Source organism: Mandrillus leucophaeus, unplaced genomic scaffold (genome assembly GCF_000951045.1).
Source record: "Mandrillus leucophaeus isolate KB7577 unplaced genomic scaffold, Mleu.le_1.0 Scaffold52, whole genome shotgun sequence".
Taxonomy (NCBI): Eukaryota; Metazoa; Chordata; class Mammalia; order Primates; family Cercopithecidae; genus Mandrillus; species Mandrillus leucophaeus.
The window spans coordinates 828,747-854,040 of NW_012105586.1; the positions used below are offsets into that span (position 1 = coordinate 828,747).

Sequence of the window (25,294 nt, forward strand, 5' to 3'; positions counted from 1 at the left end):
CTACTCTCCACGAACCCCGTGGCTCAATCGCTCCGCACTTACCTAGACAGAGAAGAACACATCATTCTAGGAGCCTTTAGGAGTGTTTTAAAAATTCTGACAAAGCTCTAGCCTCACCAAAGGATAGAACCACCCACTCATGAAATTATAATAGAAACTTATGCTTCTCAGTTTCCACGAAGGCCTTTTTTTCTCTTTCAGGGCTTTTGAAAAGTGAGTCGTTTTGGCAACAGCCTCTTCCTCAAGTTCTTTAGTGATCACCATCATCGAAGGTCCCCACATGCTGCCCCTTTCCACCCGGGGCCGGCTACTAAGACCTGGCAGTTTCCTTAGCAGTGCCTCCCTAGGTCTGTTTTTGTGAGGACTTGAGCACCTGGCGCCGATTAAGCGTCCGCTGTCATCACCAGCGCCACCACAGCCATCAGCCACTGGATCCTCACTGGGAGCACACGCTGCCTTCTGTAATGTGCACGGCACATGGTAGGTGGGGGGCACAGAGCTCCACCGCAGGCCAGGACGCTGGGATGCCGCTGGCAGCGTGCCCGGCCTTTCAGTAACTACCAACACCCAGGTAAGGAACATCCAGATGGGTAGGCATTCAACGTCCATGTTTTTCCCATGATCCTATACACTCTCTCTGCGGCAGAACTGCTCTCTGGCCATCAGCATCTCATATGGGGCACACAACAGCTATGTACCTGCAAGTCTCTCCAAAACCCAAAGGCACAGTGATTAGGTGCTTTCAAATTGTAGTTGAACTTGGCTCTGGAACCAGATGGCTGGGTTTGGAGTCCCCACTTGTAGCTATGGGAAATATTTCAAGTGACGTTGCCTACCTCAGACTCGGTTGATCTATCTGTAAATGAGAATACCATCTCCGTCAGGTGTGGGAGAGCTCAAAATGTAAAGAACTCAGAAAACTGCCCCGAAGCATTGGAAAGGCCAGTGATACTCCAGGTGCATCCTCACCTGCCTCCATGGTGGTTAGCTACACCCCGAGGGTGCTCTTAAGAGTCCTAGGACAAAGCCCTCCAGGTCTACAGCCTGAGACCTTGATGATTCAGATTGGCTGTTGAAAGATGTTTTCTGAATGGCTGGCTGACTGAATCACAACAGGAGAATGTGCCTGAATTCACAAGTCCAATAATAGCCTGGAAATAGAAGCCATCTGAAAATGTTCTAAACTTTAGCTGGGTTGGCAAGGATTGGATGCGATTATAAAAAGCAAGTGAGAAGAGAATGTTACTGCAAGGAAAATTGAATCCATGAGTTTTAAATAACTTCATTCCAATAAAAAAATATTAAAATATATTTTGGGCCAATAATTATTGCTATGACAAATGCAACCACTGTACATTGAAATTCTGTTAAGTTAAAAAATTAAAATAGCCACAACTGTCTCCTAGGGCCTAAATGCCCTTTTGTTAACTTACCTGTGTAACAAATTCCAGATTTTTTAAAAGTGAGTCCTATTTTAAATGTATATTTACATTTAATGCTAAGACTCAGTAGATATGTAAGTAGGATTCCAGATTATATCATAGGCTCCTGTTTAAACATGAATAAGGAAATATTTTTAGCTTAGGTATGTTCTGAATCAGAACACAAACCTGGGCTTTAAAATCCACCTGTAGCTTTCTGTGGTTGCTGAAATGACACTCCAGTTCTCTCCCCTCACTGAGTAACTCAGGTGGTACCTATGAAAAGATGTTCAGAAACATGGCTTGTTCTGTTGACTTCCTGTCATGGTTTATTAGCTGGACATGGGAAGGCACATTTAGGCACCAGTCTTCCGTAAAATGTTTATGGTTTCCAGAATGTCCACCTGAATTTCTATTGTAAAAAAGTGTTGAAAAGAAATCCAGCTGGCATAAAGGAGGCAGAAATGCAAGCATGTGCAAATCCTATTACCCGCAACAGGTCGACAAGTTTACTCTAATAAGTATTTCTGGGTTACCTTTTAATGATTCACAATTGAATGTGATTTTTGCAACTGCAAGTAATTTAATGCAGAGTCATGACGGTTTTCTCAATTCTTAATGTAGAAAACTAAACGAAATCTACATACCCGCTCCAGGTTGTAATCCTGTACTTTATTAAAATATACTTATTTAAATACTTATTTAAAAATAACCTATCAGCAGAACGCAAATACCTATTTGTTTTGCATGTAACGCACTATTTGCTGAAGCTGGGAGGCAGCCTAGACCAACTTTCTTTTTGGGTTAATGGCCAGCAGCTCAAGGTTCTCCGCTGGTATCTGAGGAGATGCTTGAGGATCCCTGGGCCTTGAGAATCATCTCCAAAATCAAAGGGTATTACTATAATGAGCTTGGCTTCTGTTAAACAGTTCACACTGCCGTTGATGAAGCAGATGGCTCTATAAAGCCAGCTTGATTGACCTGAACTAATTGGTCTGTGATGGGGGTAGAAGTTTATTCCACAGTGAGAGGGAAACTAAAAGCAAATGGGTCCAGGAGCAACTCCTGACTAAAAGTCTCGGTGCACCAGGAAGATTTCCTTACCCACAAATGACTGTTCTACTTGCTCACTAATGCTTCCAAAAGCTTTTACGGAGAAGGGACTGCATCCTGTTTTCTACATTTAGATGAAATAAAATTCCTTAAAAAACAAACCAAAAAAAAAAACCTACCTACAAAAATGATGGACTGCACAGTGCAGCTTGGAGTTCAAATCCCAACTTGTCACCTTAGAGTTGTGTGCCCTTGGAACAACATCACTTTCCCCAAATCTGTTTCTCCATCGGTAAATGACACCAACCTCAGGCTGTCATTGCGAAGACTTGTTTTGTAGATGCTCAGCAGAGTACCCAGCGCACAGCAAGCGTTGGAAAGCCACGCTAAGTCCACCCTAAAGCTTCTCAGATCATTCCACCACCACTCAGAGGAAGTGGCACAAGGGCAGAAGGCGGGGAGGGAGGAAGTGACGTGACCCTGTGTAGATGGCAACAAGGATCGGGCCTGGGGCCTGGGGCTGCAGCACAGAGATCCATGGCACCACCAAGGAGCAGTTTCGCACTTTTTTCCCTACATGCCACCCACTCAAACCTCAAACTGTATTCAATTTCTATTTTGACATTAGATGTTTGGTCTAAAATCTTAATGTCCACATGTCACCATTCTCACCAATCTGGACCTTTATTTTTCTTATCCCATAATGCTGTGTATTCAAGGTTCTGCTTGTGAGGCAAACCCTTCAGGAAAGGTCAAGCCACCAGAAGGGCAGGGCCCAATGGGGCTTGGGCCTTGGAATCAACATAAGCCAGAGAGAAACCACACATTAGGCCCGTGGTTCCTTCACCCTCAAGGCCTACCACCTCCTCTTTCCAGCGAGTGGACACGGCTCAGGATTGGCTTCAGAATAACTGATGCCCTAACACCAGCTGCACGCCCCCGCCAGCCTGAGGAAGAATGGGAAAACAGCACTGCCCACTTTGCAGGATGATTATAAGGATGACATGCGGCACTGCGAGGCCTAAAGCGCACACAATTCTCTAGCAATTGAGAGCTACCCTCATCTTGTTATTTTTCCCATATTAAATTCAGAAATTCTCCTGTGCCCTGAATTTACCTGGGGTCTTTAAAGTACATATTACCCAGGTAGGTCCCCAGCCCTAAATGGACTCATTGGAAAGTCCACTTGTAGGGCCCTGGAACTAGTAGTTTTGACAAGCTCCCCAGGTGAAGTGTGGAACCCACAGTGTTGAAGGGCAGGGCTTGTGGCTCCCCATTTTGTTAAGTCTAGCAGAATGGCCCATCCACACCTCCAACGCCCTCAAATATACGCTCAACAGCAGTGCTTTACCAGCACCTTCACTGAGGCTGCCCGAAGCGGCAGCTGCAGGGGTGGTGCCATCAGGCAGGAAAGAGGCCATGACAGCTGGGCCTGTAAAGGCTGATGGGGAATGACAAACCATTTTCTGTAGCTATCAGCCTGGTCTTTGAAGCACTTTAAATGTGGCCTTTATATCTGAGTCAACCCTTTTCTCATCCGCCTGTGCTCTAATCCACTTTCAAGGTAAATTGCCCTTTATGATTTTTTTTTATGGATTCAAGTCAATATATTCAAAGCGAGGTTCAATATCAAATCAAAATCCACATGAATAAAATATCAAATGCATTAAGTGAGCGATAATTTTAGTAGAGTCATTTTAACGTAAGTATTAAAAGCCGGCAGTCATCTAGATTATTGGCACTCAGATATTAAGCTAGAAGCATCTCCTTGACCACCTAGCCTTTGGGGAATTGTGACAGCGACGAGGTCTGGAATATGAAGTATAAAGTGGGGGAAAAAGCCACTATGAAAATATAAGCCCCACAGGGGTCAGGATTTTTATCCATTTTGTTCAGTGATGTATCCTAAGCACCTAGAACACAGCCAGGCATACACTAAGTACTCAATAAATTAAGTTGATTTTGTAAAATATCTTGCTAGAAAGTACTTGTAACAACTGAGACGAGACAGCCAGCCTAGCAAGGCATTTACCAGAAACACTGTGAAATGCTTCAATGGTAACAGGGACGGAAGGCTTTAATTAGCTTTTGATTTTTTAAAAAATGTTTAACTCTATCATAAAAGAGTCAAAGCAACCCTAACAAGGCAGCTTCGCCCTTGGTGAGATGGATGTGACGTGGTTCCTTGGTGACTCCTCCAGTAAACATCTGAGTCCCTGTCATGTTCCAGGCAGAGCCAGGGACACTGTGGAGACCAAACCATCACCGCACCCTTTCAGTCCAGTGCTTGTGTCTGACAGCATCCAGATCCAGGAAAAAAGATCTCCTCCTCGAAGGCACACTCAGAAACCAGCCAGTCCACTCCCCACCTTTTGCAGGCTGGGAACTATGATCCAGAATGTAAAGGAACTTGCCCAAGGCTAAAACACCAAAGACACAGCCATGGAGGGCGCCTGTTGGAGGCCTGTTTACTGAAGGTACAGGAAGGGATGAACGGCCGGCAGATGGGTTCGGATGGAAACCCAGTTCTCCCCCAAGACCATGCTCTTTCTCACAACGTTCAGCTCCTCACAGGGCACTGCTGCGTGTTCAATCCTCATTTGTTTACAACTCCTAATATCAAAGACCACTTCCAGATTCCCACCAACCTCTCTCCTCCTCCGTGTTTTTCTAAGGGAGATATATCGTATGCCAGAAACGTGAGCATCTGGCCAAGGGAAGCTGGCTATCCCTTCACCACCTTTCCCTGAGGAGTGACAGACAGATGTGGTTAGCAAACTGCTATGATGATAAACTATAGGAAACCACTTATAGTCAGCCATTTTTAATCTTAAAAAACCCCGGCAATGTCATATAAACTGAGTATGTCACAACTTTTTGGTTGCATTCCTTGGAAATCCATAGAAATAAACATCAATCTACAAATTAGAGTAAACTGTCAGGAAGCACAGAGACCCCACAGATGAAATTATTTTATATTTTACTCTTACCCGAGTGAGTTCACAAGGTACTTCTTGGCATCGTTGCCTGACTACATGTCCACTCTCTACAAAGAATTCCAACTGGAATGAGCAAATGTTCAGTTACTGTCAAATAGAAATAAGTGAACAGACGCCAGGTGCGCTGAGCAGACGCCACACTTTTAAATCAGAGCGCGGCCTTTGAATAGTCCTCCACACACCTTGTTTTATCCCCTAACTGCTCCCAATTATGTACAAAATGCAGTCCTTTCACAGATGTTTAGAAAGTTTTTTATTGGTTACAATAATATAAAATGCATTGTTTAAATTCTCCTCTAGTTATTAAGTGTTTGCAGCAATAGCACAAAAAAATCTTTTTTTAATACATCTGACGAGCCCCAGTGATTTCAATGCTGGAGGGAAAAACAGCAAACAGCACTCTTGTCTATCTATAATTAACCTCTCTCTCTCTCAATGCTACATTGGTTAAAATCAATGGACAACCCCTTTTGGTATGTCAAATTGTAAATTTTAATGTTTTCATTAGAATAGTCTTTTATAGCACTCTCCAAAAAGAAGCAATAAAATAACTAACAGCAAAGTTCAATACAGGAGCACTCTCCGGGTTAACAACGCCAACAAAAAAAGTGAAATGTAAATCACATATAATACAATTGAAGCGTCCAAAACAATTTAAATAATTTTAAATATTTTATTTTTAAACTGCTACAAATGCTTTATACAATATTTCAACATAAAGTCCCCATAACAGAAATGTAACAAAATGGGAATGATAGTGGAAGGATTAAAGTGGCACAAATTCACCAAACAAATATTAAACTACAAATTTTTAAGAGGTAGATTACTTTTGAAGTCGAGAACAAAAAACAGTATGAATAAAACCTAGCCGCTTTCCACCAACTCAGTCATTAATTTAGGGGGAGGCATAAAATGCAAGGACAAATGGTATTAATATACTTAGGAAGAGGCCAATTTGTTGTTTTTAATCTCTATTAGAGATGCAAGTGTAAAACCTGGTATGCAAATTCATTTATACTTACGTGTAGACATACATCTGTACAGGCCTGGGATGCGCCTGTGCATTGATATATTGCTAAATAGTCTCTGATAATATAATAGTTATAAATTAGTGCCAGATAAGAATCTGAGAGGATAATGTCCATTTGGATATACAAACGCAACACCAGAATAGGCATAAAAAAGAGTCCATATCCAATCTGGTTTCCTCTCCATTAAGCTGGCAATCTACTTGTGATTTAAAAAAACAAAAACAACAAAAAAACAAGAAATACCAGGGTAAGAGATCAGCTAAATGCCTCTCTCTGTCTATAATTAATTTAAAAGAAAGGCATCAAGAGCTGATATGTGACCAAAACGTTTTAAATGAGTGCATCCAAATTTGTCATCCCTGAAACCTACAACAAACTACTGCTAAAACAGAGAACTTGCTTTGCAAGGTTAAGTTCAAATCATTCCTTTCTCCACTACGTGCCAAAAACAAGGGTCATGCTCAGATCTGAGGTACCAGTCCCATGACGAGGAGCCAGTTCATCTGGCCCGTCTTACAGTGCCCTTCTCTTTGGATCTCAATCACCTGGGCGCCCAGCATGCGCGTTGGGCCCCACCGAAGCAGCAGATGCCTGACTCTAAGCCTGCCGGCAATCAGTTGAATGTTAGGATTTTTGAGTCAGCTTCAACTGGTCTTGCAAGCTTGGTAGATTTCGTATCCTTTGCCGTAGTGCTTATCCTAAGTTGAGCATGCAACACCTTTTAGTCAATTAAGGTTTGTTTTGTTTGGGGGGCTTTTCTACAGGAAGTTCCTAGAAAATAAGAAAACTGAAGATAAATGACAACATAACATAACCTTACATGAATTGACCATGTTAAAGAAAAAGGTGAATAGACCGTAAGACAAATGTTATTAAGACGACCACACACACATGACTGAAGGTATTTAGGAATGAGCGTCCTACCCAGAAGATACACCCTGCAAGGAACTACACGCATTTATTTCCAAGGGGTGTAGCAGAGATGGAGGAGAAATTAGCACTTTATTTTTTTTAATCAACTCCTGGTAAATGGAAAAACTTGGTCTAGAATTTCATTTTGCTTCTCTACCTTTAAGTTTTCTTGACTGACTGCGACAGGAACTCAGTTTGAAAAGAAAAAAGTAGCTCTAAAAGAAGTATTAAAGAACCCAAAAACACCATGGGGTTCACAAAGGTGAAAGATGGGTAGGAGGTGAGTAGAGAATGTACCTCTTTCCTTCCCTTTCTGTTTTATTGGAGCCCCTGGAAATGATCCCTTAGCAACAGATTTAAACTCGGCACTACAGAAAGCCATGGTGAGGGGTGGGGGGTAGGTCACTGTAGTAAGAGCTGCAGCAGGAGAACCTGAATGACTGTGGCATGCCTGCTTTCCTGTGTTTTGTCCTAAGAAAAATATTTGGAGCACATGGCTTTTTGACACCTTGTCTGGCACCATGGCTTATGTTCCAGGAAATGACCCTCAGTGTTAAGTAGAAAACTCATGGAAAAATCACATGGCTGATCGCAAGCATATACTTGAAAAACTGTGGAATCCTAAAGTGGCATTGAAATGTAAAATATCTGAGTATCGAAAACTAGCTCTTAATCAGAGCTTGTTGTAAAGATATACACAGGACAAGGATGTGCTGCCTGTTCTATAAGTCATCCCTGTGTCCCCAACAGGGGAAGTAAAGCAAGCTGCAAACAGAGTGAAAGTGAGTATTCCTAGACATGTAATAGATGTGAGGACTCCTTGTGTCAGGAATCATCCCTACACAAAATTTACAAGTAGAACTATACTTAAACAGGAAGACGACTGTAGTTCAAACAACTCCTTATTAGTGTAATGCAACAAATATGCACTGAGGCTGAGGCTGCCTCTGTAAGAGCCCTGGGCGACACGTTAATGACAATCATCATATTACCCAGGTCTAAGTTTACGAATCCCAGTTTTGTGCTAAACTCACTACAAAGTACTAAGACCAAAACAAACACTTCAAAGAAATGCCCACTTTTGTGTCCAGATAGTCAAAATATATCTTGATGAACATTTGTTTTCTAATTCCCAAGAACACTTCTCAGGTTTATGGTGAGCTGGTAAGTGGACCCTTGGATCACATTCCTGACCTACAGATGTGTCCACAGCACAGTTCCAGCACCTCACACAGAGCTGCCACCAATGCCTGTCATTTCCGTCCACGGTTAGGACCATACAATGTTTTCTTATCTGATTCTTCTGTGCTTCCTTTTAGGCCAAATTTCACTCCAGCAAGGTAACCCACTGTTACTATCAAACAAAGCAAAATAATGGAAACTAACTGGAGCAAAGAAGAGACATGCTTTTTAAGGCACTTTAGTCCTCTGTAGTCTTAAAGGTTACTCAAAAGACACTGGGTAGAGGCTATTTGAATAGACTTGATAAATGTAGAGTCACTCTGACAGCTATTCTTTGCAGAAATTAATTTTTCCAAATCAACTTTAACCCTGAACTGTGTAAGTGGGGCCCAGTACAAAACAAGCACTTCTTTTAGATAACACTGAAGACAAAAAGGATAGAAACAGTACATTCTAAAGCATCAACCACCTGAGAGGTGTTTTATAGTACAATCTGTGAAAATGAAGGCACATTCTGTCTGTTGAAGATATAAGCAACTGGAAAAGGATTCAATTTGATCATGTCCTATTGGTGTGGCACCTCCAGAATACAGACTCAGCGCAAACAGGTGCACAATTCAATTACTAAAGGCAAGCAGTTTTGACAACTGATAACACAGGTGCTTATTTTCAGCAGAGCTAACCTCCAAGATGCTACCTATGTATGTGCCGTGGCCAGAGACCAAGTGTTGGTCAGACCTATGGCAACTAAATATTTAACACATTTATGAAGTAGTTTTTTAAAAATCTGATCCATTAATCCTATAGTAAATCATTCAAATCAGCCTGTTAATGATTCTTCTCTATCTTTAGCTGTGATTTAAGGCACACCAGCATTAAAAATTCTACCTGATCAATTATGCAGAGCTAATGGCACCTGTGTCCTCGTGACCTCTACAGAACGGCAGTCGCGTCCACACTTAGGATCCCTAATTCCGCTTACTTAAAACACCAAAGAATGTTCAGATACCAAAAGCTATAGCATGAAGGCCTAGAGTCAGGTGGCATACCGTGAAAAGACAAGATTTACAAGTATTTTGCAGAAATGCTATCTGATGAGTAATTTTCACGAGACTGAACTATTCAGAAAGAAACAGCAGGAATTCCAATACACATCCACTTCGGACAAAGGACTTAGAAAGTCTGAGAATCCAATGTAACAAATTCAACCACTGCCCTCTCTCTTCATCTGTCACTGAGAACAGTTCTTAATATAGGAAGCACAGGCAATAAAGCAGTAAAGTCACTTCAAATCTAAGACAAATCCTTCTATCATTAATGAGGAGACAAAGGTACTGACAAACGAGGCTGCCATGCCCTGGGTATCACACCGGCCTGAAAGAGCCGCCAAGGGTCCTGCTTGGAGTTTCAAGCACGTCTCTCCTACTCTGCTTCCCAACCAGAACCTGACTTGTTTACTGTCCTATGGCTGAGCTCAGGAGGTGGCGGACAGGACTAAGGCCTTTTTAAAGGACTATGTTTTGTTTTGACCGATGCAATCAGTTGTTAATATTTAAGCACTGGCAATGAAAGAAAGTCTCAGGTACTAGATCTATACTGAAGTCACAGAAATATTAAACAAGATTGTAACAAGGTTTACTAATGAACTTAGTGACCCGTCTTAACCTAAGAAATGGCCTATGATCGGGAAATAAGACACATGACACTGAGCTATTACCCAAGACATAAAGGAAGTTTGAGAGGATTTCATATTTTCTTAGAGTACTTTTGAGAGCTTTTCTATAGTTTCGAATTCAATTTACATCTGGCCATATTAAAGAAGTGGCACCACTTTGTGAGTCCTAAGTCTGAAATTAAAACTATTTATTCATCTCTAAAAGCAGCCAAAGCAGTGACCCTTCATGCCTTTAACTTATGCAACAGCTATTTCCTTTCAGTGTTTAGGTCGAAATTTTACAGGGAGGGGGAAAAAAAAAAAGCAACAAGAAACCAAAAACCGCCCGTAGGCAAGGATACTGTCGCCTTCCCAGTCTTTCCCTCCCACCAGCTCCTGGGCTTACCTGAAGTCCTTCAGCTCCTGCTTGGCGCTGCCGTCCTCTCTCTTGTTCTCACTCAAGTCAGCAGCAGCTGCCAGCTGAAGGCTTCGGGTGACTGGCCCCCCGCTCCGCTCTCTAGATTTTATATTGAACCGGTCTGTTCTTCTCTTACTCGCCAAGGTGGATTTGCTTTGTAAAACGGCTTTGCTTTTCTGTACCCTCACGTGCAGGCTCCGCGATGTTTTGCTGGAAAGCTGAGCAGAATGATTTTTGGCCACAGCTTTAGGTTTCTTCCCCTCAACATGAGTTATTTTGGCCATTCTTATCGGGCTGGAGTTCCTTAAAGAGGAGGAGCTTGGTTTTTTGGATTTCACCGAAGCTGCAAACTTGACGTTCTGCTTGGACCTGAAGGATGAGGAGGGGAGCGGGACTTGGGTGGGGCCTGAGCTGCGGGCTCTGGTCTTGCCCAACGGAGTCTGCATGCTTTGCATTTTAATCTCCGCATCCGCTGTCCGTCTGCGGTGGTTGCTGTTGCTGTTTTTGTCACTACTTGCAGGTGATGAGTGTCCACCTTTCTTAGATGAATGAGAAACTTTTTTTTTGGGAGGGGAAAGGGGTTTCTTGGGACAGCTGAAAGCGGCGTGTTTATTCAGGCTTCCAATGTAAGTGAACTCTCGATTACAGTAAGGGCAGATGTGAGAGGATGACTCACAAGCATTTTTCAAGTCAGCCTTCTGCTTTGCAGATTTGTTTTTCTGAAGAATTGCTTTCTGTACAAGCTGATTTTTTTTCTTCAATGCATTTAATTTGAGCTTATTCGAGGACATTTTGCTGAGCTCAACACTAAAGTTTAGCCTTTTGGGCTGTCCCATTCGTCGGAAGGCATTTTTCCCAGAGTTATCTAAAACCACCACGCCATTTTTGGGTTGCACAGTTTGTTTTAATGGTACTGGGTTCTTCTTAGGCGTGTACCTCTTCTTGTCACTTGCAGAAGCACACGCCAGGATATGTTTGTGCAACTCCGGCATGTTGTCGACACCTTTTCCACACTTGGTGCAGCGAATGGCAGTAGTAAAAGTCTGTGGAATATTGTGTGTAGTGAAATTTGTGGCTGTCACACCAATCCCCATGGGGTTACGGTGATGGTACTGAAATGGAGGTGGTTTAAAGCTTGGGTAATGCTGATTGAGGCCTAATCGAACATCTGGATCTTTTGTCTTTATTCCAGAAGCCATTATTTTTATAGTCGTGTAAAGCTCTTCAGAGGAATCGTTTAATTCCTCTTCTTCTTTCGAAGTTTCTAAAGGATCTTCTGGCAAGCTCTGCATATGCTCTACATGGGCCTTGCTGGGATCTGTAAAGTTTTGGGGCCTCAGAGTCCCACTTTCAAACTGGTGATGTGTGCACACCTTATCTGGGTGGAGATCTCGCTGGTGCTGCTGCAAATTGCACAAAAAAGCAAATTCTTTTTTACAAACAGAACACACAAAGATATTCCCAACTCCATGAAGCAAAAAGCGATGTTCTGACAAGTCCGTTTTATCCTTAAAAAGCTGCACACAAAATTCACATTTGAAGGGCCATTCTTCAGCATGAATAGATAAATGTTTGGTTAGATCTTTAATGGAAAGAAAAGGTGATTCACAGACGTTGCAAACAAAGTTTTTGTTGAATGTTTCCTGAACAACATCCTGTTCAGCAGCAGACTGGGGCTCTTCCCTGGGTTTCAGACCTTCATTCTCCAATTCCTCCTGTTTGAAAGATATCATGGGGAGAGAAGCCTCCAGATTATCACCAGAGGAAACAACAGATGAGATCGCGGAGAGAGGAGGTGGAGAAGGAGAAGAGGAGGAAGATGAAGAAGAAAATGAAGAGGAGGAGGAAGATGAAGAGGAGGAAGAAGAAAGTGTTGGAGGCCCGGGTGATGCGGCAGACATCAGGGACTCCACAGGAGGAATGGGAGAGGGAGAGGGGGACACTGTTGGGGACAGAATTGGAAGTGGGGACTGTGCAGTGGCATTTGAGAGTGGAGAAGGGCATGGATGTGGAGATGCACTGGAAGAGGGGGCTGGAAGAGGTACGGTAGGAAGGAGGGGAGGGGGCGGAGTGGCAACAGTTAATACCGGGGGACAAGGTGGAGGGGAAGAGGGATCTGTGGGGATCAAGAGAGGAGGCAGCTGACCAGATGAAAGGGAGGGTGTCTGCAGGGCAGGTGATGAAGGACAAACATCAGGTGGGGACTCAACAGTAGGGGCAGGGAAACCAGAGTCCGGACCGAGGTCAGGATCTGGCTGAGCTTCTAGGGATTTACAAGGACTTGGGCTCCTGGTCATATCTGCAGGGTTTTCTACAGGTAAATCGATGCCATTATATTCATTGAGAAGAACCTTCTGCAGCATGCAGGTGGTTGGTTTCCTTTTCTTTACAGCACTACACGTAGGCTGCACTGAATGATTCTCTTTGAATTCCTTGCCTTCAGAGTCACTACAAGGCTTTTTATGCACACTGAGATCTAAGACAGATTCCCACTGGACTGGAGTCTTGCCTGTACCCTCAGTCTTCTGTTTGACACCGCTGGATAAATCCAGTGGCTGCTGGTTGCACACACTGCTAAAAGCAGAACTGGCTGTCCACTCTTTAGACATTTTATATTCATCAAAGCATGGAGGGCTCACAGTTTCTCTCTCATCTCTCCCAGACAAACTCCATGCTGGTGAGTCACTATGACTTTCTAATTTGGATTTTTTGGAAGTCAGCACTGCATCGGTCCACGCTGCTTTCCCATCACTTGGCTTTCCAAAGTCTCGAAGGGCAGGACTGTGCTGTGGAGAACTGGGAGGAGAGCTGGTCCGCCTCTTAAACCTACTTGAGGTCACAGGCAACATTGATGCAGGAGCAGACACACAAACAGGACCTAATTTAGCTATTTCAGTTGCTGAAATCCCTGCAGGAGGAGTTAGTTTATCTTGGGTTTGAAGAAGTTGCTTGAGCTTTGATGACAAATAAACACTTTTCTCTTTATGGAAAGACACTGCCTCCGTTGTTGATATGCTAAGAGGAAGACTTAAGGAGCAGGAGGGGGCCATGGGGTCAGAATCTGCTTCGGCCTTAATTTTGGGCAGTGCAGGCGGGCTCGCCGTTCTCCGTTTCTTGGCCTCACTATTTGTGCTGCCCAAAGGCTCTTTAGGAAGATCTTCTGTTACAGGGACCTGTGTGGTCTTTATATTTTGAGTAATTTCCACCGTAACTGGAGTAAGCAGACAATTTATACCATACAAATCTGCCGAAGCAGACTCCATCTCAATCACATCACAGTTACTAGTGTTGTTATTAGTTTGAATTTTACCATCAATATAGTAATTTAAGTTTTCAGAGATATTGCTAGAAATGTCCATGATGTACACGTCATCTGCTTCCCCTTCCTCCTCTGGCTCTGTGCTTGGTACATAGACGTTCTGGGTGGCCTGGGCCTGTTCTGCTGGAGGCTGGGGCTCTTCAAGGCCTCCTTTTCGCCGTACACCTTTGGGAATCAGATGGCGTTCGTGAACTCTACGCTGATGCCGTCTCATATTAGTATGAGTTCCAAAAACCTTTTTACAATATTTGCATGGATGAAGTTCTTTAACTTCCCCATTCTCTTCTACAACAGAAGAATTTACTGTGTCTTGGGAAGCCTTCTCTGAATTCATGATCAGACAGTCTGGCCCAAGACTGGGAGGACTCAACTCATCTTTTGAAGTAACGTTTTCTCCAGATGCTTTGCCATCAGCCAGGTCCTCTGACGGCTGTAGTGTTTGGCTGGGTTTCCGCTTTAACCCTGCTTCGTGGCGCCGCTCATGCCGCCGCCGGTTAATCTGTGTGCCAAAGGCTTTCCCACAGTACTTACATTTGAAAGCATGATTGATGGTGGATATATGGATATGCATGTGACGCTCAAGCCCCTGTTTGGTTGTAAACTTTCTTTCACAATGCTGACATGGAAACATAAACGTTTCAAATACATCACCATTGGCCTCTTCTTTAGTTCTGGGGATTTGCATGGCAGGTGCTACCTCTGAGAAGTCTTCAAGAGTTTCTTCTGAAGTTGTTTTTGGTTCCTCTAATAAATCTTCTGGCTTCTCATCACACCGTATTTCTGGCTCTTTCACAGAACTTTCATTTGGCATGCTGGCTTCTTCTTCCCCCTCTTCTTCCAACTCATCATCATCTTCTTCTTCTTCATCCTCCTCCTCTTCCTCCTCCTCCTCTTCCCCCAAATCATTCACCTCACAATCTGCTGCTTCTAATCGCTCGTCTGGTTCTGGCTGTGGCTCCCAGGCAGGGGCAGGGGTTGCTAGTTCTGGAGGAACCTCCTGGAGGGTGGCCGGCTGCTCAAGTGCTGAGGCTGAAGGCTTCTCTTCGTCTTCTTTAGGACCTAGAAAGCACACGGAAGCAGAGGCATGGAAGTGAAGCATGGGAAACCAGCTACTTGGTGAATAATTTGTATGATTCAAGTGATTTCTCTTACCACCTAAAACATGAGGGAGATGATGAGGAACAATAAATTACTTCTATTTTATATACTTAATTGATAAAGTTGTATTGGATATGAATCCATTTCATTCATCCATTCATTCAACAAGTATTTAGAGTACCAGCTACATACCAGGCAATATTCCCAGCAGTGAGGATACATACACGAACGCAATAGACAAGGATGTCCATGTGGAGCTGGGGTTTTGTGTTTAGTTGCACATACATACAACTCTGTTTACAGACACTGCAGTGTTTAAAATTGTGTTGAAGTAAACTACATTTTAGGAGAGTAGTTGTAAATTCTAATTTCTCATGATTCCAAACTGGAAATAGTTCATTACCAGACGTATCACCAGGTTAGATCCTTGTGAGTCTGTCTGGAGTAAATGATCCTCTCTCCTTCTTAACTAAAACGTTATATTCAGAAGCTAGCACATTTTCCAGAATCATGTAATCACAAGTTTTTCAAGCTAGATAATCTTTGGAGATCATCTCTTCTAAGCCTAGCCAAGTTATTAAGAACTCAGGAGCATCTCACTGAAGGGAACAGAAATCTGCAGTCACTTTGGAGTCCCTAGGTCAAGCCCACCTGAGGTGGGTGGTAGAAGGCGGCCATGGAAGGACTTGCTTAGAAGGTGACAGTGGAGGAGAGACCTAAGGAAAATGAGGCATGCAAATACTGGGGGGGGGGGGGGGGGGGGGGGGGGGGGGGGGGGAGGAGGAGCCCTACTCGATAGAGGAACCCTCAAAATGCATAAGCACTGAGTCAAGAACATACTAGATGCGTTCAAAGAACAGCAAAGACGTCAGTGAGGTGAGGTGGGGAAGCTGGGGAAAGTGAGGGCAGGAGATAAGACTGGAGATGCAAACAGGGGCCTACTTACACAAGCCCCTGCAGGCTGCTGGCCTTTACTCTGAGTGAAAACGGCAGGCTACCAGATAGAAATATATAATGTGATTTGTATTCAAGAGAATCACTCTGGTTACTACAAGGAAGATAGTGAACCCTAGGTGACAAGGGTGGAGGCAGATGGACAAGACGGGGCCCACTGCATCCTCCAGGAGAGGCAGGATGGTGGCACAGGGGTGGCAGCAGGGCGGGACTACAAGTGCTCTGGATATACTTTGGTGATGAAGTTGACAATGCGCCTGCTGACTGGTTGTGGTGACAGAGAAGACGACATTCCACAGAACTGCGATAATCCTGGCTAATAAAATGTTGAAGACCACAAGAGAAGCAACTATGGTCTGTGTGCATGTGCATGTGCATGTTGTGGGGGAAATCAAGAGCTTACTTCAGACGTGCTAGAGTTTAAGGTACCTGAATACATTAAGTAGACAGCTTTATATGAATCTGGAATTCAATAAAGAGGCTGGCCTAGAAATTTCAAAATCCTAGAGAAGGCCAGAGAAGGTATCGGACTGGATGAGGTCACCTGGCAGGTGAACATAGGCAGAAGAGGGATGAGACGACTGTGTCCCAGATGACTCCACAACTGAGGCTGGGGGAAAGGCCAGTGAGGTAACTGGAGAAGCAAGAGAGTGGTGGCCCTTCGGCTAAGTAAACAAACTGCTTCAGGGAGGGAATGATCAGCTGTGTTCAGAACTCCTGCTGGGTTGGATAAGGACTGAGAATGGAACATTCCATCTGCCAAGGCAGAGGTCTGGTGATTGCGACAGCAAGTGGAGTGGTGGGGACAAATGCCTAACAGAGTTCCTAAGAGAATGGAAGGAGACGGGAGAGACAGGGAAACTATTAGCAACTCTTTCAAATATAGCTGTAAAGAAAAAGAAATGCAGAAGAGACTGGAAGAAAACACAGGGACAACAGGATTCTTAAAGACAGAAGCTGTAATCATGGTTTCGTGCTAGTAGGAATGGTCCCCAATGCTGCTGTCGTGACAGTCCCACTTTCTGCACTGCAGAACCGGGCCCCTCTACTGCAGGCACTAGGAGAGTTAAGAAAGGCTCCGTGGAGCAGGCAGAGCTATTCTGACTTCTTCTCCAGGTTACATTACCTGGCTGTTCCCCCAGGCACTTGCAAATACTGACTTAGCACCCACTAACTGCCAGTACTAGGTAAACAAGACTGTCAAGATCCTTACCCACAAAGAGCTTCACTTTCATAGAAGCCACACACAAGCAGGAAGGCAACGAAACTATAGAACATTAATGCCTGTGTTTATGGAAGTAAGTGTGGTACGGAAGCATCTCACACGGGCTTGATTAATCAGGAAAGGATTCTTAGAGAAAGGGCTAAGCAGACTGAACCTGAAGGATACAAGAATTAAGGACAGAACAGGAAAAGCAAGCAGAGAAGAATCAAAACATAGAGAACATTATAAATTAATGTGGACTTATCTGGGGACAGTGGGGAGCCGCTGAAGGTATTTGAAAGCAGGAGAGTGCCATCTGGGAGATTCGGCTGCAGGGTGGGTGAAAGGATGGGGCAAGGTCATCACTGGAGGCTGAGGAGCAAGACTGGCCGAGCGGAATGAGAATGGAGATGCTGGCTGCTGTGCTAAGAAGGAAAGGCGAAGAAGCAGTGGAGGCAGAAAAGAGCAGCCAGACCCTCATGATCCGAGAGGCCTGCTACTGGACACGTGGACTGTGTGGACACAGTGGGGAAGAGGTCAATGCCAGGTACTATTCATACAAGCTCACTTATTCAGTCCTAGCCCCCTTGCTGTTTCCCAGGAATATGGGGAACTAATTTTTCCCATCTGCTACTACATTTACTAGCAATGAGGTTTCTGTTTCCAAACAGAAACAGCCTTCCCTCCCCCTAGACTAATTTCATAAATTCCATGAGCTTTCCACAAACTGGGCAACCAGTCATTCGATGGTAGTAATGTATTTCAAATTAGGAGCTACCTCTCTTTTCAAAGACATTTTCAATAGAGACCCAGAATACTGCCAAAAGAGTTGAAATGAGACAACAGAAAATGCAATTCTAAGGCTCAGAAATTTCCTAATACACTTTATTTTCAGTCAAAATCTGTGGCTTCTTTTGATGGGGAAAAAATGTCTTTCCCCATGACTGGTAAACAATCCCAGATTTAAAACTGTCCAAAGTAATACAAACCAAGACCGACCAGCTCTATTAACAAGTACGGCCCATGCCAGAGTGGGTCCACGCACTTGATGTGATCTGTGGAGTTTTAACATAAAGGGAGGTTTGGGAGCACAAAGAAGAGTCTGAACTGTTTGCTCATGATACAGACCATTAGCTGAGGACAATGCAGAACATTCAGGGGAAGCCTACGACCCCACTTTGACCAGCTGTGCCACATACTGGGGGATAAAGAGCAAGTGTCATTTTTCTTTTCTTTTCTTTTTTTTTTTTGAGACGGAGTCTCGCTCTGTCTCCCAGGCTGGATTGCAGGGACGCGATCTCAGCTCACTGCAAGCTCCACCTCCCAGGTTCACGCTATTCTCCTGCCTCAGCCTCCCAAGTAGCTGGGACTACAGGCGCCCACCACCACGCCCGGCTAATTTTTTGTATTTTTAGTAGAGACAGGATTTCACCGTGTTAGCCAGGATGGTCTCGAGCTCCTGACCTTGTGATCCACCTGCCTTAGCCTCCCAAAGTGCTAGGATTACAGGCGTGAGCCACCGCGCCGGGCCAGCAAGTGTCATTTTTCATGGGACCTGATGTTGCATCAGGAGAAAAATAATTGTCTTGAATTACTCAAGGGGAGTAGACGACTGTTGAACCTGTTTTCTAATTCTGCCACCAAAGGTAGTAAGGTTCCTTTCTAATTTTTGTTGTTCAAAAAAAACTCTCGGCAAATCTGCAATAAGGAGGTAGAACTTAGTTTTAAGACTCTGGGAAATGAATTTGACTATTCTTGCTTCATAAAATGGCACAGAAAATTATAATCTTTTATGAATGTTATCATCACAAACAGGGCTTAAAAGTGGTTATGAAAGGCATCCAAAATATTTTGGTTATTTTCCTCTACAAATATTTCTTAAAGAGTCACAAACCCGTCTTCTGAAATTTGCCTACTTGGGTCACTATAAACAACTCGAGTAAGCTCCGATCTGCAAAAATTTGCCCATGGCAAATTAAGACACACCTCCTTCCCTTCTGTATTAATAGTCTCAATATGGTGGCCCAACTGCAATGAGCACAGGGCAAGCTGTCTTTCTGACTTTCAATCCATGCCTCTTGGTTGGATTCTTACGTCACAGCAGGCCTAGAATATTAATCAGCAGAGGGACTATAAAGGAGAAAATTTTAAGGGGAGAAACACGAAGAGAGAAAATAAGAATTTAAATTCTAACAAAAAACAGAAACACACTTCATTCTGTACACTTTTTGTTCTGTTATACAAAAATCAAAGATCTTTGATATTTTAAATGCTTAATTTGCAGTATAAAACATCCATGTATTAAAGTGTACAAATAGTTAAGTATATATACAGCAAGATAAAATGTTCACTAATATATATACCCATGTGACCATTCCACAGATGAGTAACAGAAAACAACAAGCACCTCAGGAGCCTCCTCATGTCCTTTTGCTATCACTATTTTTTGATGGTTTTGAACTTTATGCTATTTTTAAATGCAATCATATGTTTCATTTTATTATCATTTTTATTTTTTTTAGAGACAGAGTCTCACCCTGTTACCCAGGCTGGAGTACAGTGAGGGGGATCACAGCTCAATAGCCTCAAACTCCTGGGCACCAGTGATCCCCCCGCCTGTAGCCAGGACTACAGGCACATGCCATCATCTTAGTGAATGTTCTTATTTCATTTTCTTTTGTAGAAACAGGGTCTCACTATGTTGCCCAAGCTGGTCTCAAACTCCTGGCCTCAAGAGATTCTTCTGGCTCAGCCTCCCAAAGTGCTGGGATTACAGGCGTGAGCCACCACACTTGGTCTCATTTTATTTTAACAAGGGAACAAGTTCATTTTTAAGAAGAAAAGTCTTTCATAATTGTATGAAGGGAAGGTAGCATATAGAAGGCTCAGCTTACCATATTAAATTTAGGCAGCTTTTTTGCTGTTTAACCTCGTAAAGATCCTAAATGATTCTCAGAAGGACAACACAAGGAGACACAAAGTTAAATTCACTGGGTACATATATACTCAATTCAGACCAGGCCAATATCACAAGCTTACCTTCTGCAGAATCTCTCATATTTGCAGAGGTGAAATCTGGCTCACTTGTCTTCAGTTGTATGTATTGGATTTTGTTTCCTTTGTTTTTATTTTCCTGGGATTTTTTCTTCCCTGAAACACAATTTTTATTTATTTATTCATTTATTCTTTCATTCGCTCATGTGTTATTCTGAATTACTGAAGAAGACAATTATTAATCCAATCAAGCACACTGTATATTCCTGGGCAATAATCACTTTGGATTCCTAAAGAAAGGAATGAATCATGACTATAAATACTATGTTATACAGGTAAATGATGACAGAGGGGAAAAGAAAGAAACCCATCAATCTTGTATTTTTGAGAATCTTGGGCATTAGTTCCCTTCATAGCTATAATGACCATCAAATTATGAGGTAAGGTATTCTCAAAAAGTTACTATTGATGTCAAAGGAAAATTAGTAATAGCATTGAATTTCAATGCCACATAGTTAATAGGGACTGACTATTTGTAAGAAGCACATTAGAGAAAAACAATGTTATAACTTGGGGCCCTTTTAACTAAGACATGATTATCCATAATTGTTGGAAGCAAAACAAGAGAAGCAGAGATTCTGCTGAATTTCAAAAGATACACATTCACAATGGCTTAAATACCAAATTCAGAGTAATTATGAATAATTCACTGTCCACCAGCATGGCACTCTGAGAGCCCTGAGGGATCTGACTAGGTCCAGCCCAGGTCAATATTTCATTAACAATTCAGAGGATGGAATTCAGAAACACTGACTGCATTCCAAGTGATACCATACGTTTAGAAGGTAAGATTAAATTGCAACATCATTCTGATAAGCTGGAACAACGAACTCAAGTCATGAAGATAAGAAACAATTATCTATAGGAGTAATTATACTGAAGAAGTCAGAAGCCCAGTTTCTTTAGGATTTAACCAGAATTTTTAACCTTTCTTTTACATTTTTTAATTACCAGATTTCTATTTTTCTGGAAGCTGGTGTTTCACAGTCTTCAGATCCAGACAGATCCCCATTCTTCCCTAACAATCCTCCTTTTTCTCCACTGCTCTCCCCCAGACAAACCTCCACCAGCTTCCAGAACTACAAGCCTCTGACACTTTTTATCTCTGCATTAGTAAAATCAAACTAAAAACGACTTAAAGCTGCTATACACACATAAAGTTATATTCTGTATAACAGAGAATCACTACCAGGAAGCATAATTAGCTAAAACTGTAAACAAACAAAAATGAGGTCAGAGACATAAAACAGCATCATTGAAAACATCTAGATTAAAAGTAGAAACATCAAGTACAATACAAAGCAAAAACAAACCCTAAAAAACACCACCAGATTTTGATAAAAAATTTGAGAAATAACCTTAACAGTCATTTTGCTTGTTAGTCTTAAAACGCAAATTCTAAAATACCATTTTAAACACTTTTTTTTTTTTTTTTGAGACGGAGTCTTACTCTGTCGCCCAGGCTGGAGTGCAGTGGTGCGATCTGAGCTCACTGCAAGCTCCGCCTCGCAGGTTCATGCTATTCTCCTGCCTCAGCCTCCCGAGTAGCTGGGAACTACAGGCACCCGCCACCACACCCGGCTAATTTTCTGTATTTTTAGTAGAGACGAGGTTTCACTGTGTTAGCCAGCTCAATCTCCTGGCCTCGTGATCTGCCTGCTTCGGCCTCCCAAAGTGCTGGGATTACAGGCGTGAGCCACCGCGCCAGGCCTAAACACCTAATTCTTCAGCCCATAGGAAATTCGATTTTTTTGCCACTACATTTATAAGGGTTTGAGTAAATAAATTCCTGATAGCCTGTCTATCCATTCACTTTCAAAGGCACTTAAAATGGAATGCAAGAAACGAGCACACACTTTACTGGGACCACACTCCGGTGGTAACAAGAGTGAAGGATCTGCACAGAGCTGACTAACACGTGTCTCCAGATGAGGAATTATAAGCCAGTCTCCCTCCATAAGGGGCACAAACATCTAAGCACCTTTCCACAGGCATAACCTCCTCTTGTGATTCTTTCTCCCTCTGTCAACTTCACAGCACTTTGTCTAAATCAGATAATGACAAAGGTTCTTCAGGGATCCAGTTTTAAGGGAATTTGGATTCTACCTCCTTTCCATCAGTTCTCTTACACTTATGACATAAGCTAGTTCTGTCTGTGTGTAATGCTCAGCCCATATTAGATTACTGATAGCAAACAAAATGCTCATTGCCCAAACACATCCATAATACAAATATAAATGACTACTGACATAACTTCTCTGTGCTGCAACTGATGTGTGAGGAAATCCATGGCTTCTTTTATGACCATGTGAAGAAAGAGTTCCTGGCGTAGCCCACAGATTCAAAAATCATATTCAGAAACTTTTTCCCTGAATCCAATGACATTTTTATAAGACATACCCCCTCAGGTGCCCCAAACAGGCCAAGGAATGTGCCCTTTTTTTAACTGATCATTTACTTAGTACTTAGTATGAGCTTTTACAATAAATTAAAAGAGAGGTGTAATGTAAACCTTTACTCCTTGCATCAACCTTACACACATTTAAAGAAGGGCCACACTGTAAAATTTAACAGAAAAACAGATGTCAATTTGCTGTAATACAATCACTTGCAAAAGAAATGCAAAGATTTTTCCACAACCTCCCAAGTGCTGTACAAACCCAGTCTGTAGGTCATATAAAAAGCAAAGTACACTGTTCTATATGTAAATAGAGTATTAAATAAGTAAAATGTCTAGATGAAATCTTAACAAAAGGAAGTACAATCTTAATACCATTAAGATGCACTCGAAATCACATACTATCTAAAAGGTAAAGTGCTATTTTAAGTTTTATAACAAGAACGTTAGAGCACCTAGCTGACTCTAAATGTCAAATTCCTTTTTTGGACAACCAAAACTAATCAGTGAGAACTCCCTTTTCTCTCCCCAGGTGTCCTCTTTAAAAGTCATGACCCTGGAAACCTAATCCACTATGAGTAGAAGCCATTTCTAGTAGGTACATCTCCTGTATCCTATCAGAGGACTAAGGAAGGTATCCCGCCACAGACCGCTACTGGGTACCAACGTGCCTCAACCACACCACGAACGACATCTGGGCCAGATAATCAATCCTTGGTTGTGGGGTGGGCTGTCTGATGCACTGGAAGATGTTTAACAGCACCTGTAGCCTCTATTTAGTAGATGCTAGTGGTACCCCGCTTCTAATTGTGACAATCCAAAGTCTCTAGACATGGCCAGATGTCCCCTGGGGAGATTTCCTCAGGTTAAGAACCACTGGGTTAGACCAATGCATTTCTGTGTCACTAAAGACCTGTGAAACTTAACAGTCTATATACGTATTAAAAATTACAAAAAGTACTTGAATAACACTAATAAGCCAATTCTAAAATGGAGCGATGAAGAACTAAATTTACCACCAAACTAAATTTGGTGAACACCAACAGACTTAGTTTATCAAGGAAATGAGTGTATCACGAGTCTATCATGGAATTGAGATTATCTGACACCTGAAACAATGTTCTCAATCTTCATGAGAACCATCTGTTAAGTTACTTCTCGTCATGACAGCCTTAGACTAGGATAAAGGAACTATTGAAATCACCTGTCCTGCCTTCAATCTCGTGGGAGAAAGTGAAGGCCAGGGCCAGAGGGGGACTAATTAGTCTATGGCAGAACAGAAAGCAGAACCAGGGGTCCTGCCCACACATACACATGCTTGGTGTCCCTCACAACCTCCAAATATTGCAGCAACAGGTGGTGGAACCTGCCACATTTCCTTAAACCAGTACTGATTTCTTCTGACACCTGATTTCTGTCCTATATGTCATCAAATTAAAAGAAAAAAACTAAACCCATAAGGACATTTACAAAGAGGAGATGGAATTTGTGAGCTTCTCTCTGTGAAGCAGAGGAGCAGGAGCCACTGGGAGCCTGGCAAGCACACAAGTGCACTTACCATCGGGTCCTGGGGGTCCTACAGGGTGCTACTGCCAGCTGGCTGCTCCGCTTGGTCTAGACAAGAAAGACAGAGGAATGAAACACAAGGAAAGTGAAATGGAAATGATGACAAGAACAGCAGAGGGACAGAACACCACCATGTGCATGAGGAAAAGAAAGGAATACATCAAGATGAGAGACTGAATGCAACAGAAGGAAAACAGCAGTTACCTACTGCATCAAGTTGCACACATACCAAAATTAATGTTTAACTGTGTACTTAGTTGCTGAGAATAAGACCAATGTAGTGTATTCATTCTTGGGCCTGTACTGTGCCCTTATTCTAAAACTGATGCCCCTACCACTTAATGGATCCATTTTGCTAGAAGCCCCCAAAGTCCCAATGCATAAATCACTTTACAAGGGAGACACCCAAAGAGCAGAGATGTGAAATAATCTGCCCAATGCCACACGACTACAGTAGCTGTAAAGCCAGAATGAAAACTCAAGGGCCAGGAGCAGTGGGTCACACCTGTAATCCTAGCACTTTGGGAGGCCGAGGCAGGCAGATCACCTGAGGTTAGGAGTTCGAGACCAGCCTGGCCAACATAGTGGGTGAAACCCCATCTCTACTAAAAATACAAAAATTAGCCACCCATGGTGGAGGGCACCTGTAATCCCAGCTACTTGGGAGGCTGAGGTAGGAGAATCACTTGAACCCGGGAGGTGGAGGTTGTGGTGAGCCAAGATAATGCCACTGCATTCCAGCCTGAATGACAAGAGCAAAACTCCATCTTAAAAAAAAAAAGAAGGCCAGGCATGGTGGCTAACGCCTGTAATCCCAGCACTTTGGGAGGCCGAGGCAGGTGGATCATGAAGTCAGGAGATCAAGACCATCCTGGCTAATGCGGTGAAACTCATTCTCTACTAAAACTACAAAAAACCAGCCAGGTGTGGTGGCGGGTACCCGCAGTATAGTCCCAGCTACTCAGGAGGCCGAGGCAGGAGAATGGCGTGAACCTGGGAGGTGGAGCTTGCAGTGAGCCAAGATCGCGCCA

General features: G+C 43.0%; 1 protein-coding gene across 2 annotated transcripts in view; it reads right to left on the bottom strand.

The window, feature by feature from the left end:
* The window catches only part of PRDM2 (PR domain containing 2, with ZNF domain), a 63,088-nt gene extending 38,694 nt beyond the window's left edge, over positions 1–24,394 (bottom strand). The window contains exons 1-4 of one of the 2 annotated variants that reach the window (XM_011996539.1): positions 24,256–24,394; positions 20,285–20,395; positions 10,659–15,048; positions 5,714–7,275 (exon numbers count right to left, since the gene is read on the bottom strand). In XM_011996539.1, the coding sequence (XP_011851929.1) occupies positions 7,263–7,275; positions 10,659–15,048; positions 20,285–20,303 (4,422 nt within the window). In that variant the 5' untranslated portion in view covers positions 20,304–20,395; positions 24,256–24,394 and the 3' untranslated portion in view covers positions 5,714–7,262. Of the gene's footprint in view, positions 1–5,713; positions 7,276–10,658; positions 15,049–20,284; positions 20,396–21,250; positions 21,739–24,255 lie in introns of those variants that run through there. The other variant, XM_011996537.1, reaches the window with a different exon arrangement.
* Between the last annotated feature and the right edge of the window lie 900 nt (positions 24,395–25,294).